Raw genomic sequence first — 18,880 nt, 5'->3', positions numbered from 1 at the left:
TAACAAAAGGGATAAGTGCTAATTAAACCGTGGGTGCACTAAGTGCTAAGTGCGCCAAATAATCGCGCACCCGCACGCGGATATGGTGGGATTTAGCCCCACCCGATAATTCCTTGAGGTACAAAAGAAAACCCTTCACTTATAAATCAACTCACTTCCTCCCACTTTTCCTATGTGGGACAAGGAAAACACACTCAGCTTGTTTTGACAAACAAACCTCCAACATCAGGTAGCCCCAAAAGACAATCGGCAAGGGTCGCCTGTGGTCACGCAACCTTGACGAGGGTCGACTGGTTGCACGACCTCAAGCGACCTTCACGAAGGTCATGTGATCTAGATTTAGGTTGCTGCGACTAGCAAGGGATCGTGGGACACAAATCCGGGTCATCGGAGGTTGCGCGACCTCGGCGAGGTTCGCTTGGTCGCCTAGCCTCAAGCGGCCCTTCACAGAGGTGATGCACTAGATTTGGGTCACGACAATGCGATTTGCGGGGGGTCACTGCAACTCGTAAAGGTTGCGCAACTGGCAGGTGACGATCGCCAGGGTAGCCGTGATCACATCAACCTCTCTATAGCTTGTCGCCGACCCATTGCAGCCACGCGCAGCCAAGCTGGTTGACTCAATGGATAATAAGATGAACAGTGAATCACAAGGCCAAAAAAAGAAAAATAAAAATTGAGTGAAGATAGTTTTGGAACAAAATGTATATACTAAACCCTAGAAAGGGCCTTTCGAGAATGTTGAAAGCCCAAGAAAACCTAGGACCTACCTTGAGCTTTCACCCTTTTAAAGGCAAACTTTCCCTCAAAATGGGTTTCAATAATTTAACCAAGCACCCAATTTTTGGCCAAATAGGCTTTGGACACTCAAAGCTCCTTCCCATGGCCATTCCCAAATGCACCCTTAAACTTGATTGTACTTTTGTAAACATAAAGACTTAATTGTATTATCATGACAAGTTTTCAAATATTTATTGCACTTATCCCGAAATAAAAAGAATATTGGAGTATCTCTAAAGATGAAGGAAGTGATGATCATTCGAAAAGTCATAAACGTTGACTTCAACTTGGAGTTATATGTGGACTTTCATTTTCATAAACTTTAAAAAGTGATCAAAGTTTCTGAACTTGGCGTTTAAGTTATACATGGACTTTCATTTTCGTGAACTTTGACTGAAAGGAACATGTAAACTCTTTTTTTTTTTATTGAAAATCAAAGCGATAGATTAGATTTTTTATTATTATTAAATATGCTAGATGCATGCATTCGTTTTTTACACGGCATGGAGATTTAGAATGCATAGGATACCTTATGAGAAGAAAGGAACATGTAATCTCTCTTTTTATTATGATTGAAAACCAAAACGATATATTAGATTCTCTACTATTATTAAATATGTTAGATGCATGAATTTGTCTCCCACAAGGCACTTAGGCCTCAAGTGCACGGGACATCTTATGAGATGAGAGCATACCCATAAAGTAAAATGAGCATTGTGAATATTTCAATACACTAGTCGTTTTACTTACCTAAACTGTAATTTCATGATAATATTTTCGTATTGCATTAAAAATACTAATTCTTGTGTGAAATTCAGTAACTCAAATACGGTAGAATCACATTATATGACCTATATTATCTATATTGTAACTACAAAATTAAGGCTTATCCTAATCACATGCTCAACAAAAGTCCACCCTTATTGTACCACATTTTTGACAAATAACAATTCCGCGATCCCTTTTTCGTTCTACATACCGGTCCATACGTCGGATAACCTAGGTCTAGCCTTGAAGTATTAGCGATAATTTACTTGAATTTTAGGGCAGATCCCAAGTGGCCCATTTTCAAACTTGGAATCATTTGGAGCAACATTTCCACAATGGATGGAGACACAAGAGGAGGACCATGTCATAACTCTCTCAAGTGCTTCCATATATGGGGCTTTGCCCATGTATTCAACCTAACATACCACTTTTGTGGCTTGATCTTTCAAAATTTTTATGAAACACCCAATATTTGGTCAAATGGGTTTTGGACACTCAAAGCTCCTTTCTATGGCCATTCCCAAATGCACCCTTAAACTTGATTGTACTTTTGTACGCATAAAACTTAATTGTATTTTCATGACAAGTTTTAGGATTTTTATTGCATTTATCTTGAAATAAAAAAATTATTGGAGTAGCTTTAAAGATGAAGGAAATCATTCGAAAAGTCATAAATGTTGACTTTGACTTGGAGTTATTTGTGGACTTTCATTTTCATGAACTTTAAAAAGTGATCAACAGTTTCTAAACTTGGCATGTAAGTTATTCATTGACTTTCATTTTTGCGAACTTTGATTGAAAGGAGCATGTAAACTATTTTTTTATTGTGATTGAAAACCAAAGCAGTATATATATATATATATAGATTCAGAATGCGGAACATGTAATCTCTCGTTTTATTATGATTGAAAATTAAAATGATAGATTAGATTCTCTACTATTATTATATATGTTAGATGCGTGAATTCGTCTCCCACAAGGCACTTAGACCTCGGTTGCACGGGACATCCTATGAGATGAGAACATACCCATAAAGTAAAATGAGTAGTGTGAACATTTTAATACACTAATCATTATTACTTACCTAAACTATAATTTCATTATAATTTTTTTTTGTATTGAATTAAAAATAGTAATTCTTGTGTGAACGTGAAACTTAGTGGCTCAAATATGTTAGAAACACATTATACGACCTACATCATCTATATTTTAACTACAAAATTAGGTCTTATCCTAATCATATGCTCAACAGAAGTCCACCTTTATCATACCACATTTTTGACAAGTAACAATTTCACAATCCCTTTTTCGTTCCACATACCAGTCCACACGCCGGGTAACCTAGGTCTAGCCTTGAAGTATTAGCGACAATTTACTTGACTTTTAGGGCAAATCCCAAGTGGCCCATTTTCCAACTTGGAATCATTTGGAGCAATATTTCCACAATGGATGGAGACAAAAGAGGAGGGCCATGTCATGACTCTCTCAACTGCTTCTATATATGGGGCTTTGCCCAAGTGTTGAGCCTAATAGATCACTTTTGTGGCTTGATCTCTCCCACTCTAGCATGGCGAATTGAGACCGAAGTGAAGTCGAGATAATAAAAGTGTGACTCTGATTTGATTTGATTCTATAGTAAAATTGTGGTGCTCCACCTTTTACTTTTATTCAATCAATTTTTAAGAAAATAAGTTCAACTTGGAAATTAGTCTGCTGTGAGGTTTGCAACTTTGTTGCACAATATGATGTCTGCGTATAGAAAGATACGCTTCCATTGTGAAAGATGCATGAGTGCTCTCCACCATTACACTCTAACTTGAACATAACTAGGTTTCAATCCCAAAAGAGGGCTTTGAAAATTTCAAACAAGCGAAGAGAAATCTAAAGCAAGGGTTTATGAGATATTTGTTTTAATTAGGCAAGTTTTAATATTAAATCCGCCGAATTTCAAAAGAAAAAGAGTTAAAGATTGTAGATTTGCCAGATTCCCAATTCCCTTCCTTTTTTTTTTTTTCAATTTCTTTCTTCTAAATTTTTGTGAGATACCTTTTATTTTAAGATTTTCAATATAGCCACATGGCATATGTAACGCCAACACGGTAATTTTGCAGCCCATCCGCATATTTTTAGCAACGACATTAGGAATTTACCAACTAAATCAGAAATCTCAACCGAAATTTTGCAGCTTTTCCAATTCCATTTATGAATATTTGCTTCTGTTGTCTCTCAGTACCCATCCGTAAGCCTGAATTTTGCTTGTCCCCTGAACCTGAAGTTTTTGTTTCCTTCCTTTGACCAAGAAAGATAAAGTCGAAGGCGAAGGCGCTGATTTGCCAATAGAAAATGGGGATGGTCCCGGTTCTCAAAGTTTGCACAGGATGAGTTTGCCTGCAAGCTTATGTATCGTCGGCCTCTGTGTAGAATCTAAATTTAACCTTACCAACATCTTAAATTACTTAAGTTTACTTGATCACAAATTGGTTTCTAAAGTACATCGGGTCGTGGGTTTTCTGCGCAACTACTTGCTTCCTTAACGAGGAATGTTGCAGTTTATGATCGTCCCATCTATCCTAGAAACTCGTCGAAGTAATTTGCCAAAACTGCGCTTTCTTCCTTCGATTATGTTTATATTTTACCTTGATTTTTCTGTGTTTTTTAGGCTCAAAGGCCTCTTGATTGATTCCAATCTACAAGTATCGAAATTGATGGCAAAGTACGATCCTTAGCTTCTCTTATATTCCCCTTCGTTAGTGACCTTTGATCTCCGTGGTAAAAAACAACCATGCTGTTCTCCAATCTAAACTAGGCTTTATCTCTGATAAACGTTACTGCATTATAACTCATTATCAATTGGTTACACGGGTTTTGAGTCTATGGAAGATTTGAACTGCTTATTGAGTTTGAATTCCTCAATCCTTCTCATATCATTATCCATCCAAAGCTTGTTGCTACATTTTCCTTTACAATATAGTTGGTGGTTAGATTCTGTTTGTTTTCTTTTTTTTTCTCTTTTTAAATGCTTTTAAAAAGTGATATTGAATGTTTATCCCTACTCGTTGTCAGACCTTTTTTTTTAATATTATAAAATAAGATACATATGCGGTCTGATTCTTTTTTCTTGGGAGGATTTTTCTCTTATTTTATTTTTTGATAGCTCTGAGTTTCTTAGTGTGGTTTATATGTTGGAATGGTGCTATGACCCTTTCACTTGCCGCACATGAATTGCGCTAATGATCCCTTGCTTTATTACCATCGCTATTTGTTTAGTGATTTACACCCATGGGAAACACCAAACGCATAACTAAAGAAAAGCCTACATAGAGAAAGTTCTCTTGCAGATTAAACCGTTTATGTTTTTTAAGGTCAAAATCATTGTTTATCTAGAGTTTTTATGGGCAAAGCAAGCTCAAGTTTAACATCGGTGTTGTGGGGGAAGAATTCAGAAATAAAGAATAAATAATTACATTTGTGATGTTGTGAAAGTAATCACAATATATTTTTTGATGTTGTTTTCTACTGTCTTGCTTTTTAAGCAATGGCCGACATATTCTTGTGCGTTGCATGAGCAACAAGACTAATTAAGATTGTTATTTCGAAATTGATAATTTAGTAAAGATCATAACTTGAATTGAACGGTACTGTTATAAGCACGCATTTATACAAAGAAACAATTATTATCTTATAAGACTTGACTTAGTCTGTGTCCGACACTGCAAAAATTAAATATAATTCTCCACTTTCTCCTTAGTAGAGCTGCTTTTGACTTGAACTAATTTGTAGAGGTTGAATTCTCTCTTTCGAATGGGGCCCAATCATCAATTGACAAACTCCAATTGCAAGAATGAATGTGCCTTCTCTTCTTGGACTATGATTATGATACGTGGACCTTACATGTATTGCATATACATCCTTCGAGATGGCACACATGCATCCACATAAGGTGCACATTTGGAACCCCAACTTGTCACATTGAAAGAAAAATCTCCACTTTGCTTCTCTATAATTGATCTAGGTTTAATTAGAGGATCCTTAAACCCCTACTCTCTAAAGGATATATTTGTTCTCTGCCCACGAGACCACCCCTCGTTGCTCATGGGGAGATATTTTTCTAAAGTCCTTTCACTAGTAACTCTATTGCTCTTTCTAAATAATTCATGTGTTTGCTTCCTTAAAAACTCAACTTTCATTTGCAGAGAGCAAAAAGAGAGGCTTTGCTCCAGCTTAGACAATGCATCATAGACCCATCTCAATTTATTTAAGTGATTTTTTTTTTTTTAATGTGGTCTGGGTTTTAGTATCCTTGAGATTCGAGTTATGGAAAAATACAATTTGCATTCATGAACTCTAAATGGAGAAACTAGAAAAGAGATTTAGAAGCTGATCACTACCATAGCTCGACATCATTGTCAAATCACTTGGATAATCTTCCGGCTCGACACATTTCAAAAATCAAAGGAAGGACAGGTAAATTAAAATGTGGGAAAATTGTTCAAAAAGTCATAAACTTATTGCACTTTTATCAATTCAATCCTAAACTTTTCAATTTTGTCAATTGAATTATAAACATTTTCACTTTTTGCCAATTGAGTCTATCCGGCTAATTTTGGTTGGAATTCATTGATGTGGATGTTAGTCATCTTATGTGACATGACCAGCACTAACGTTGACAAAATTTATTATTTTTAAATATTTTTTTGAATTTTTCAAATTTTTGAATTTTTTTTTTTAAATTTTCCTATATTTTCTTTTCTTTTCTTTTTCCGTCTCTCTCTTCTTCCTCTTTGCCGGTTGCAACCTCCAAGATTGGCTAGAGGCTGCAACTAGCAAGGGTTGGCCTCGCCAACCTCAAGCAAGGTTGCCCTCGCCAGCCTCACGCTCGTGCTAGGTCACCCTCATCAAGATTTGGCGAAGGATGACCTCACGGGGCTTGGGCGAGGCTTTCCCTCACCGGATTTGGTGAGGGTGAGCCTTGCTCATGGCCGGCAAGGCTGACCATCACGTGCTTCAAGTGAGGGCGAGGGTTAGCCTTGTTGGTCGTGAACAAGGCTCGCCCTCGCCAGATCCGATGAGGACAAGCCTCGTCAAGGTCCACGAGGTCATCCTCGCCACATCCCAGTGAAGGTGACCTTGCCTAAGGCCGGCAAGGCCGCCCCTTGCTAGTTCCCGATGAGGCCGACCTCACCTGAGGCCGGTGAGGCCGACCCTCGTTGGTCACAGCCTCTGGCCGATCGCTAGAGGTTGGGCGACTGACAGAGAGGAAGAAGTGAGAGAAAGGGGAACAAAAATGACAAGAAAAAAAAATTAAAAATTTAAAAAAATGGAAAAATAAATTTTGTCTACGTCAGCATCAATTATGCCACGTAGGACGACCAACATCTACGTTAGTGAATTCGGGTTAAAATTAACTGGATTGATTCAATTGGCAAAAAATTAAAAGGTTTAGGACTTAACTGGCAAAATTGAAAGGTTTAGGATTGAATTAGCAAAAATATAATAAGTTAAAATTTTTTTGGACAATTTCCTTTAAAATGTTTAGCATCGTTTTAATCAGACATGTTAAATTATAAGTGTAGTTTAATTTCCTCATTAGTTGATATTTGTTTTGTAATGATCTTTATCTTTTAATTATAAAAGCTACGTGCGAGAAAAAAAAAATTAACAGGGCGAAACAAAGAATGCGACACACTTCAGGGAAGACAAGTTTTGGACGGATGACTATAGAGAAAGTAAAATTTCGTGCCTGTCGTTAGTCTCTTAAGCTCCCCTCTCAGTAAAACTTAAACTATATAATGAATAGTTTTACTTAAAAAAAATAAGACAACATTGGTGAACCGAGTCTTATAAAGAACTATTGAACCTGTTTTATAATTACATATTGTTGATTTGAGTATGCTAACTACAAGTGATCAAACAATGAAATAAAAGAGACACTTGATTTGCATAGATTGGCCGGTGTGACCTACTCCATAGGGAGAGCATCGCGAGATCTCACTATAAATAAAGTAACACAGTGGAGATTATAATTACATTTGAGTAATTCAAACATTCTTAGTATTTTTGCCCCTAATTAAACTCAATAATGTTTATTCTTCACAATTTCTCGCGAAATATTTCTCAATATCACAAAAAAATCCAAATCTTACCGCATGATTTCATGGCTTGAACACCAACTTAATGAGACTTAATTCACGAATTATTCTCCAACAATGGTATGAGAATTCCACAGACCCTAGGAACTCTCCATAAACGGCAAATCAACAAGGCTTTCCCACCGACCAAAAAAAAGAAAAACCAACGCTAAATCCCAAAAGAGATTTGCTTATTTTATATATTAAACGTGGAACTATAGGCCTTGCCGAATCCAACCCAAATTTGGAAAGTTAAATTTGGAAAGTTGATATCCCTAATTTGTTCTGAAACTTAATCCAACTTGGAGTTTAATTTTAAGTTTTTAAATTTATTGCTTATTTGTCCATCGAATTCCCAAATAGAAAATCTCTTACATGAATTTAGTCTTTCGCTTACAAGCCCAAGCTCAAGACATATTTTGACACTAACAGGAAGCAGAGCCAGGAGAAGAGCTTAATTGAGTTGATTCAGTCATGCTTAGCGATGAGAGGAAGAAGGATAAGCATGAGCCTGCTGTAGAGGCCATTCTATGTGTTTGTAGAAAAGCATATATATTTGTGTTGTTGAAGTGCCAATGCATCTCTCTCTCCCTCTCTCCCCGAGGCACATGCTTTATTCAAGAGCTTCCTGTCCAAGGTACCAATACCGAATGCACCTTCTTAACAGTGAGAAGCTCAGGGTGGACCTCAACCGATGATCCAACAATGTTCATGTCCATTGTCAGGTGAAACGGTTGAGGCCAATCCTTTCTACTCTTGATGCAAAACTATTGAAGCTCGTTCAGAATACCAGTAGGTTGGAAATTCATGCGAAGTAATTAGTCGGAAGCATTTGATGTATCTTCTTGTTAATTCCAAGTTCTCAACTACAATGCAGAAAGCTAGAAACTTTATTAGTTGAATGAAAATGATGTAATTAAGGTAAAAAAATGAGCCCTTTTCTTTCTATTAATTTTATTGTAATAATCTTACAATAGGAATTGCATTGTCTTTGTTTTATTGCTCAATCTAAATGATAAAAATGTATCATTATTAAGTTATTTTAAGAATTGATCGCCACATCAACAAGTATCATTAGGGAAGTTCTTTTTTAATGTAGAGAGAGAGAGAGAGAGTAAATGTTCACTTGATTTGGAGTTATTTGTGGATTATCAGTGTTATCCTTACCTATAATTGACACTCAAATGGTGGTTTTTACATTTCATAATAATAGGATGCGTGTACATAACAAAGTCTCTCCACAAGCGTAATCCGTCAGAATTTCTAAAAACTCTTTATTTGTTGAGTAGAAAGTTTAAAAGTTTTTGTCACTTGATTTTATGTTTTGAGTGACTAATTCATTAATTACATGTAAAGGGGGGAGAATGAAGCTTTTGCATAAATGCCTAGGGTAGTAAAACAGTTTGTCCTCCAACATTTGCTGGAGTTTTGCGAATACATGATATTTACTTATGGAAAAAAGAAATAAATGCAACCAAATCAACATGGACACTCGTTCAGCTAGAGGTAAATGATATGGTATGAGTCGGTGTTATAAGCTTATAGCAGTAGGCAAAGGCAAACGCCTCCCGGTTTCAGCTTTTTCCAGCTATGATACTAATTGTGTGAGGCATGACTACCACTCTACTCGACTTACTGCGTCGCAAAAGCGGAAATAAACAAGAATACTGGACCAGCTCTAAAGATGAAGTAAGTTATTATTCTGAAATGTCATAAACGTTGACTTCGACTTGGAGTTATTGGTGGATTTTCATTTTCATGAACTTTAAAAAGTGGAAAACATTAACTTGACTTGGAGTTATGCATGGACTTCATGAACTTTGTTTGAAAGGAACATGTATGCATTCACCTCTGACATGGCAACTATTTAATATGCTAGATGTATGCATTCGTCTCTCACACAGCACATAAATCCCGGATGCACAAAATATCCTCCGAGATGAGAACGTATCCATATACTAAAATGAGCATTTCAGACGTTCCAATACACTAATCTTTATTATTTATTCGAAATAAATTGTTCATGCTGATATTTTTTATAATTGAAAACATAATTTAAAATAATAATTCTTGTTTAAACACGATACGTTAGAAACACATTGTAATGCCTATATTATCTTTGTTGTAACTGCAAAATCATGTCCGATACTAATTTCATGATTAAAAGAATTCTACTGCTATCATTTGGCACGAATGATGTTCCGCACTCCTATATTTTGCTCCCTATGCCCAAACGATCCACACTCCACAAAAACTAGGTCTAGCCTCTAGTACTTGGATATTAGCGATAATCACCCGACTTCTAGGGCAAATTCCAGCTGGATCGACATTTCCACAATGGATGCTAACGCAAGCGGAGGACCATGGCTTCTCTCTCTGCAATGCCTCCATTTTGGAGGCCTTCCCTATACGGTCAGCCAACATGTGAACTTTGTGGCTTAATTTGTCTCACACTCAAATTGCCACACCCTTACCCAATATATGTACCTTTTAGCGGTTCTGATTAAGATCTCTCCGATAGCTTAAATCCCTCTACCTCTTCTATTGTATATCTGTGAAATCCTAATGAATGGTACATTACCATCATCCTTATGAGAAAGAAGACTAGTAAGCATCGTTGTTCGAGTTATTAATCTAGTTAAGATAAAAACGTAAAACAAACGGTGTCTTTGGAAACTCGCGATGTAGACCAAGAAACGACCTTAATATGAATAATGACTCGGACCCAAAAGACTTGACTTTAATCCAAAACCAGCACTGCAAAATACTGGACGGGCTTGTCCATAATCTCCGTATTGGCGTTACTCTTGCTTCCAATTTGACAGGGACGTCTTATCTAGATGGGTCTAGTCATCAATTTACAAACTCCAACCACACGGACGGATGAGCCTTTTCTTCTTGACAACGACTATCATATGTGGACCTTAAATGTGCTGCTTATACATGATACACATGCATGGACATAAGGTGCATGCATGAAACCACAACTTGTCACATTAAAAGAAAAATCTCTACCTGCCCTTCTCTATAAATGATTTTTTAGAGGACCCTCAAAATCTCCACTCTGAAACATGAATTCATCCTCTCTCTCATTGCTCATGGGGAGATATTGTTCTCAAGTGTTCACACTAGTGACTCTATTACTTATTTTAGATAATTCATGTGTGTGCTTCTGTAACAATTCAACATCCATATGCAGAGAGCAAGAAAGAGAGGCTTTGCTCCAACTTCGACGGAGCCTCGTAGATCCATATGGCTTGCTTTCTTCATGGGAAGGCAAAGATTGCTGCAGATGGAAAGGAGTCATTTGCGATAAAGTATATGGTCATGTCATCAATCTCCAATTATCACACCAACCAGCAAAAGACGAAAATCGTACTTATTTTCACATGGGATCAAAGCTTCTCCTAGCCGGTGGTGAGTTGAACTCTTCTTTGCTCCACTTGAAATACTTGAACCACCTGGACTTAAGTGGGATCGATTCCAATCATGGAAGAATACCCGAATTCATCGGTTCAATTAAACAATTGAGGTACCTCAATCTATCGTTTGCCAACTTCCATGGAATGGTTCCTCAACAATTGGGAAATCTCACCAAGTTGGAAGTCCTCGATCTTGGTAATGAAGATGAAAATTTGGTCATGGATGATATCCTGTGGTTCTCTCATCTTCAATCACTAAAGTACCTCGACGTGAGTGGCTCAATGATTGCGAAAGAAAGAGTTCTCATGCAGGTAATTAGCATGCTTCCAGCTTTATCGCATTTGAGCTTATCAGGCTGTGGATTACATAATTTTCACATGTCTTCTAATCACTTCGCCAATTCTACTTCTCTTGTTCATCTTCAGTACCTCGATCTTTCGAGTAATCTTTTCGAAGGTCCCATCCCGAGCACTTTGTTTCAAAACATGACTTCTCTTCGACATCTTGACCTTTCACAAAACTCTTTCAACTCATCAATTCCCATGTGGTTTGACAAGTTTACAAGCCTTGCTCATCTCAAGCTCGAGGAAAATGCTTTTGACAGCATTGAAGGAGGCTTATTCTCATTCTTAAAGAGTATGCGGTACCTCAAGTCATTGCATTTGTGTTATAACCAAATCGGGGAAGAGATTTTGACAACCCAAAGAAATTCATCGGGACTCATCGAGAGTAGCTTAGAGAGTCTAGAGATATGTTCAAATCATCTTAAGGGTGCTCTGCCCGATTGGTTGGAGCACTTCACAAACTTAAAAAGTATAATGCTTTTCAACAATTTCTTCTCCGGTCCAATCCCTAGTGTCATTGGGTCATTGTCAAACTTGGAAACACTATATCTTTCGGATAATGGATTGAATGGGACCATTCCACTATCAATAGGTCGGTTGTCATCATTGAGCTTGTTAGATCTTTCTAATAATCAATTGGGGGGGCATATTCCTGAGTCATTAGGGAAATTGGGGGCTTTGCAAGAGTTGCTTCTTTGCAATAATCATTTAGAAGGTGTGATTACCGAAATCCATTTTTCTAACTTGTCGAGGCTCAAGGAGTTGTGGATTGATGACAATTATAATTTGAGTGTTAAAGCAAAACCCAGCTGGATACCCCCTTTCCAACTGGTGGTTATCGGGATGAATTCTTGTAAATTCGGAGCTAAAGTTCCCCCATGGATTCAGACACAAGTGAACGCCACATATATCATGCTCTCCAATGCTTCCCTTTTTGGGCCCTTACCGAATTGGTTAGCCAACTTGACGTTTTCCTTGTTTGATCTATCTTACAATCAGATTACCTTGCCAAAATGGTCAGCCAACTTGATGTTTTCCAAGCTCGATCTATCTTACAATAATATTACTGGGCCCTTGCCAGAATGGCCGGCCAACTTGACGTTTTCTGAGCTCGATCTATCTTACAATCAGATTACTGGATCCTTACCAAAATGGCCAGCCAACTTGACATTTTCCACGCTCGTTCTATCTTACAATAATATTACCGGGCCCTTGCCGAATGGCCGGCCAACTTGACGTTTTCGAGCTCGATCTATCTTACAATCGATTCGGATCCTTACCAAAATGGCCAGCCAACTTGACATTTTCCACGCTCGTTCTATCTTACAATAATATTACTGGGCCCTTGCCAGAATGGCCGGCCAACTTGATGTCTTCCGACCTTTATCTATCTTACAATCAGATTATTGGGCCCTTGCCAGAATGGCCAGCCAACTTGACATTTTCCGAGCTCGATCTATCTTACAATCAGATTACTGGGCCCTTGCCAGAATGGCCAGCCAACTCGACGTTTTCCGAGCTCGATCTATCTTACAATCAGATTACTGGATCCTTACCAAAATGGCCAGCCAACTTGACATTTTCCACGCTCGTTCTATCTTACAATAATATTACTGGGCCCTTGCCAGAATGGCCGGCCAACTTGATGTCTTCCGACCTTTATCTATCTTACAATCGATTATTGGGCCCTTGCGAATGGTCGGCCAACTTGACATTTTCCGAACTCGATCTATCTTACAATAATATTACTGGGCCCTTGCCAGAATGGCCGGCCAACTTGATGTCTTCCGACCTTTATCTATCTTACAATCAGATTATTGGGCCCTTGCCAGAATGGTCGGCCAACTTGACATTTTCCAAACTCGATCTATCTTACAATAAGATTACCGGCCCCTTGCCCAACATGTGTACTAACTGTTCTTATTTAGATCTCTCCCACAACTTGATCTCCGGTTCTCTTCCAACAGATACTGGTATTATGTACCAGGTACGTACTCTGTATCTCAATGACAACCTAATCGATGGTACTCTACCGTCATCATTATGCGATATGGAGTTGATTGATTTAAATCTTGCCAATAATAGCCTATCTGGTAGTATTCCAGATTGTTGGAAGGATTCTTTATCATTCTTGACTTTGTCATTCAATAAGTTGTCTGGAGTAATTCCTAGCTCACTTGGATCATTGCCCCACCTTACCACCCTACACTTGAACGGAAACCGTCTCAATGGGGAGCTTCCTCAAGCTTTAGATTATTGCACAAGTCTAACAATTTTAGACCTTGGAGAGAATAATTTTTCCGGAAGCATTCCCACGTGGTTTGATGAAAGCTTTAACTCCTTGTTAATCCTGAGGCTACGAGAGAATCGGTTTGTCGGCAACATCCCTCCGCAGCTCTGCTCACTATCAAGATTGAAAATATTAGACATGGCAGTGAACAATTTGACGGGAATGATCCCACATTGTCTTGGCAACATGAGCGGCATGATCAACTTGAATCAAATCAATTCATTTGGATCTGTGGCCATCACTCCTTTTGAAGCCATTGATTGGGGTCAAGAGCACGTGGTTGAGATCATGAAGGGAAGATACAACGAGTACACCAGAATTGTTCTGCAACTTGTGGTCAATTTAGATCTCTCTAGCAACTTTTTGAATGGGTCAATCCCTGAAGAACTCTCTTTCCTCTCAGAATTGCATGGCTTGAACTTGTCTCACAACCATCTCTCCGGAAATATTCCCATTGGCATTGGGAACATGACATCACTCGAGTCTCTTGATCTTTCAAACAACCATCTCTCAGGGACAATTCCGCAAAGCATTTCAGCGTTAACATCCCTAGCTCGCCTCAACTTGTCGCAAAACGACCTTATGGGGCAAATTCCAAAAGGGAATCAAATCCAAACACTCGACGATCCTTCCATTTATGCTGGCAATCCTCTACTCTGTGGTGATCTTTTGAGAAACAAATGCCTCAGCGCCAAGGCACCTCAACCACAAAAAATCCCTCACCCTGAAGATACACATGAAGAGGATAAGCTTGATCGGACGTTGTTCTATGCAGTCGTAATGCTTGGATTTACGATTGGGTTCTGGGGCTTTTTCGGTGTTTTGCAGTTCAAGAAGGATTGGAGACGAGCATATTTCAGCTTTGCAGATCAGGTAGCACACAAGGCATACGTGGCTATAGTAGTGAAGGTAGCTAAGTTGAAGAGACTGAGATTGTCAAGAAGCGTGTAAGAAATCTCCTCTGCCTTTAGTTTTTCATTTTGGGTTTGTTTAGAACTTGTGCTCGTATGATCTCTTCCCTTCCATGAGTTTGCTTTTCTCAAAACACAACTCTTTCTACTGTATCTTTCGGGCCGAACTTTGCTTTCTGCTCTCTCTCTTTTCAACCAAAATATGATTTCTGCTTGTAGTCTCTTCCCTGTTAATGAGTGCTGGTACGGACAAATTTAAGTGGGCCTCAACAACGACAGGCCTGTAACTCTTGGATCATGAGGGGACGGGTAGGGAAGCAGGCAAGCGAATTCAAAACTAGATAGGTTTCTCCAATTTTGTGTTCACTCACGTTTGCTAATAAGGTAATAAGGCTGTGTCTATCCTCAATTTCCTGTCATGTTTGAACTGTCAAATTTGCGATTGACGTGCCCTTGCATAAGTTCTAATTCACTTGCCCACAAAACGGGATTAAGCATTGGAGGAGCTACCAAATTCAAAGCTTTTAGACCATAAACACAACGTTGGAGCTGCTGGTTTTTGATCCATTTGTGTCCTCACCTCTTCGTCGTCATACTTGTCAACTGACGATACTTGTCAACTGACTTCACCTTGCGAGGTGTGTCGATCTTTCCATCCATGCAAACAAATCTCGTGAAATCAAAGCGTGCGCTAGTATGAGGAGCCGGACCCCTCGTTTCATGGTTGATGAGCTTCTCTCTATCACTCTGATGCACTTTTTGAACTTCTAACATATCGGGTTCTCATCTAAGCAGGATGCTTGGATTGGAAGGAAGGGTTTTGCTTTCCGATTGCTTTTTGAAACCGGTGCTTCTAGTGTTTTTGCCAAAAACTTGCATATACATTAAGCTTGTAGCAGTTGGCATGCGGAGGTCTTCATGAACTGCCAAAACTTGCTTCTTGGGTTTGTGCAAAAACAAAAAACAAAGGCTAAAGAATAAGCCAAAACATCTCCTGATTGGTCTCCACTATTGGTAAGACAATCATACTTCCTTCACCCAAAAAGAACTTAATTTAGCGGCTGTTATTCCCTCTTCTCTCTCTCTGTGGAAAGATGCTTGCCTTTGGCAGCTGAAGCACAAAAGAGTTGAATTAGGGGTGAGTATAATTCTAGAGTAGAATGTGAAATCAAAGAACCAGATCGGTTGGAACTTGTCTGGTTCCAAATTTCAAAATATGTAAGGTAGATTTAGAATTCAAAAAATTGAATAAGTTTGTGTTTTTCTTAGTTTATGTTTCCACACAATTTTGTGTTTTTAGTTTTGTTTTCATGCAATGATGTGAATAATGAATATATAATATAGAACTACTCGTTTGAGCTTCCATATTATGATCAAGACTTTTACTTTATTAATTTTTTATATTCTTCATGTGTTTAAAAATAAGTCGTGATTAGTGCATTAATAGTAAGTGTAAATCATTAAAAATGATGATTTAATGCAATCATTTGATTTATAATAAAGGTGGAACTTGAGTAAATCGAGGAATTTATGATAGGATAGATTTTAGGTTCCAAAAAATAAAGAATTTTTTACAACGGGTAGATTTTAAATTGTAGATAGAATCTATGCGGAAGCTAGAGTTGCCCGCCCCTATTTTGGATGCTTTAGAATTCAAACGTGGGATTTGGCCTCTTCCGGCCCAAACCCATAGATCGAACCGTAGAAGACGAGATCAAAGAATGGTCATCCTCGTCTTCCCTCACCGCCGACTGCACCGTACAACATCAAGCTATCGACTGCGCTCCAGCTTCCCTCCGGGAGGAGCACTTCCCTCGCGTCAAAAAAAAAAAAAAAACCACCCTCCTTTCCTTTCCTCCGATCCCGCAAGTCTCCGGCGAAATTCGCGTCCTTCAATTCTGCATCGAAGCAGCGGCGTTCGAGCTCCGATTCCGTACAAATCGCCTTCTACGATGTCAAAGCCCTCCTCGCGATTGCTCCAAGGCGTCCTGAGATTGCATCGCCGCCACCAACTCGACCTCGCGAAATCGTCCCCGCCGGTTCCTCCTCCCACTTCGCGACCGCGGCCGTCGATCCCGCCGTCGCCCGCTCCTCGCCCCCTCCTTCTTCTCCCCCGCCCGTTTCCTCTCTCCTATCCGCCGAGCACGGCCGCCGGCAGCGCGCGAAATTCGTGCCAGTCTAGAGCGTTCGGTAATCTCGCCGCGTCCGAGGTGCTCCCTCCTAGGACAGGCCAGGCTTCGTCCAAGAGCTTCTCGCCGGCGGGACTCGGTCCGTCGAGATTGAACTGCTATGGGGTTAGGCATTTCTCGTTCCAAAGCTCGGGGAATGGGGGTTTCGCGAAGAAGGTTCTCGAGAAGCCGACAATGTCGGTTCTTTCTACGTTTAGCAAATACCGGGAGGCCATTGGGCTGCAAGTGGAGTCGTTCTTGAGGAGCAATTACTTGGTCCTCGTGGGGGCTGCAGCTGTGTTGGTGTGCGCCTTGTTGTGGAGGATCATGTTTGGGATTGCTAACACCTTCGTCGGGATCTCCGAGGGGATGGCAAAGTACGGGTTCCTTGCCCCTTCATCCGCTATTGTCGCCTTTGCTGTGAGTTCGTGAATTTCCTACTTTGTTCATTTATCCGTGTAATATAGTCGTTTCTATTGGCTAGAGAGGTGTAAAACTGTATTGGGAATGATTGAATGCCTGTGCTCAGCATTTCTGTCTCGGTGATTGCAGTATTCCTTAATTTTAGTCCGTCCTCTGTATGTAAAGGCCATGATAAGAGCAAGACCTTACGGTTAGGAGGACGGCATTTGGATGAGTGTGTCACCACTAAATGCTTACCTTTTTGTCAACTGGTATTGGAGCGCGAGGTTGATTATCCAACCAACAATTGTTATAAGCAAGGCAAGGACCTTGGATTTCCTGATGACTGTGAGTTTGCTGAATCTCTTTGGTTTTTAAATTAGCAGCTTCATTTGCAATGTGGCATTCTGCTACAGTGCAGGTTCTGCCGCTGGTCTGGCTTTTAGTTAAGTAAATGGGGAGTGGCTGTAAGTGGAATACTGTCTGGCATATCAGTCTTTCAAGTTCTCAATTCTCCAAGGCGACTTCTTTGTACAGTTTCTTGTGGGTTCTACAAAAAATCTTGAGGCCATGAGTATATCTATTGGCCCAATGAATTCCTTCCAGTTATGCGGCGAAAGATGTTGGCTAGGCAGGCTTGCCAAGTCATGATTATCTGAGTTTGCTATATGAAGCAGGCAACTGTCATTGTAAACAGAACACAGTACCATCAGCAAGCCTAGTTTGGGATTTTGAAGGGCTTGTAACAAGCTTAGAGAGTCCAGAGATATGTTCAAATCATTTTAAGGGTGCTCTGCCCAATTGGTTGGACCACTTCACAAACTTAAAAAGTATTCTGCTTTTGAACAATTTCTTCTCTGGTCTAATCCCTAGTGTCATTGGATCAATGTCAAAATTGGAAACGCTAGATCTTTCAGTTAGTGGGTTGAATGGGACCATTCCACCATCAATAGGTCGATTGTCATCATTGAGATAGTTAGATCTTTCTTATAGTGAATTGGCAGGGCATATTCTCGAGTCATTAGGGAAATTGGGAGCTTTGCAACACTTGTATCTTAAAAGTGATTATTTAGAAAGCGTGATTACCGATATTCATTTTCCTAATTTGTCAAGGCTCATGGAGTTGTACATTGGCGACAATAATAACTTGAGTTTTGAGGCAAAACCCTGCTGGGTACCACATTTCCAATTGGTAATTATTTCGATGAACGCTTGTAAATTTGGAACAAAATTTCCCTGATGGATTTAGACACAAGTGGAAGCTGTACAAATCACACTCACCAATGCCTCCCTTTTTGGGCCCTTGCCGAATTGGTTAGCCAACTTGATGTTTTCCGAGCTTGATCTATCTTACAAGCAAATTGCTGAGCCCTTTCCAAAATGGTCATTTTCCCAGCTCAATCTATCTTACAATCAAAATACTGGACCGTTGCTTAAATGATCATCCAACTTGACATTTTCCCAACTTGATCTATCCTACAGTCATATTACTAGACCCTTGCCCAACATGTTTATTAATTGTTCTTATTCAGATCTCTTCCACAATTTGATCTTTGGATCTCTTCCAATAGATATCGCTATTATGTACCAAGTACATACTCTGTATCTCAATGATAACCTAATCAATGGTACTCTACCATCATCATTATGTGACATGGAGTTGTTT

At 39.3% G+C, this 18,880-nt stretch overlaps 2 protein-coding genes across 2 annotated transcripts; both read left to right on the top strand.

The window, feature by feature from the left end:
- The first annotated feature begins 11,242 nt into the window (after window positions 1-11,242).
- Window positions 11,243-14,684, top strand: LOC120296247 (receptor-like protein EIX2). Its single transcript, XM_039317977.1, has 2 exons — window positions 11,243-11,410; window positions 13,431-14,684. The coding sequence occupies exons 1-2, from the start codon at window positions 11,243-11,245 to the stop codon at window positions 14,682-14,684; spliced, it is 1,422 nt and encodes a 473-aa protein (XP_039173911.1).
- A 1,702-nt stretch (window positions 14,685-16,386) lies between these two features.
- On the top strand, window positions 16,387-17,833 carry LOC104455923. Its single transcript, XM_039316768.1, has 2 exons — window positions 16,387-17,232; window positions 17,365-17,833. The coding sequence occupies exons 1-2, from the start codon at window positions 16,597-16,599 to the stop codon at window positions 17,428-17,430; spliced, it is 702 nt and encodes a 233-aa protein (XP_039172702.1). The 5' UTR covers window positions 16,387-16,596; the 3' UTR covers window positions 17,431-17,833.
- Window positions 17,834-18,880: the final 1,047 nt, after the last annotated feature.

The sequence above is a fragment of the Eucalyptus grandis genome, chromosome 7, assembly GCF_016545825.1.
Source record: "Eucalyptus grandis isolate ANBG69807.140 chromosome 7, ASM1654582v1, whole genome shotgun sequence".
NCBI lineage: Eukaryota > Viridiplantae > Streptophyta > Magnoliopsida > Myrtales > Myrtaceae > Eucalyptus > Eucalyptus grandis.
The sequence above is the reverse complement of the archived record's forward strand: the minus strand, read 5'-3'. Positions and strand labels throughout refer to the sequence as shown.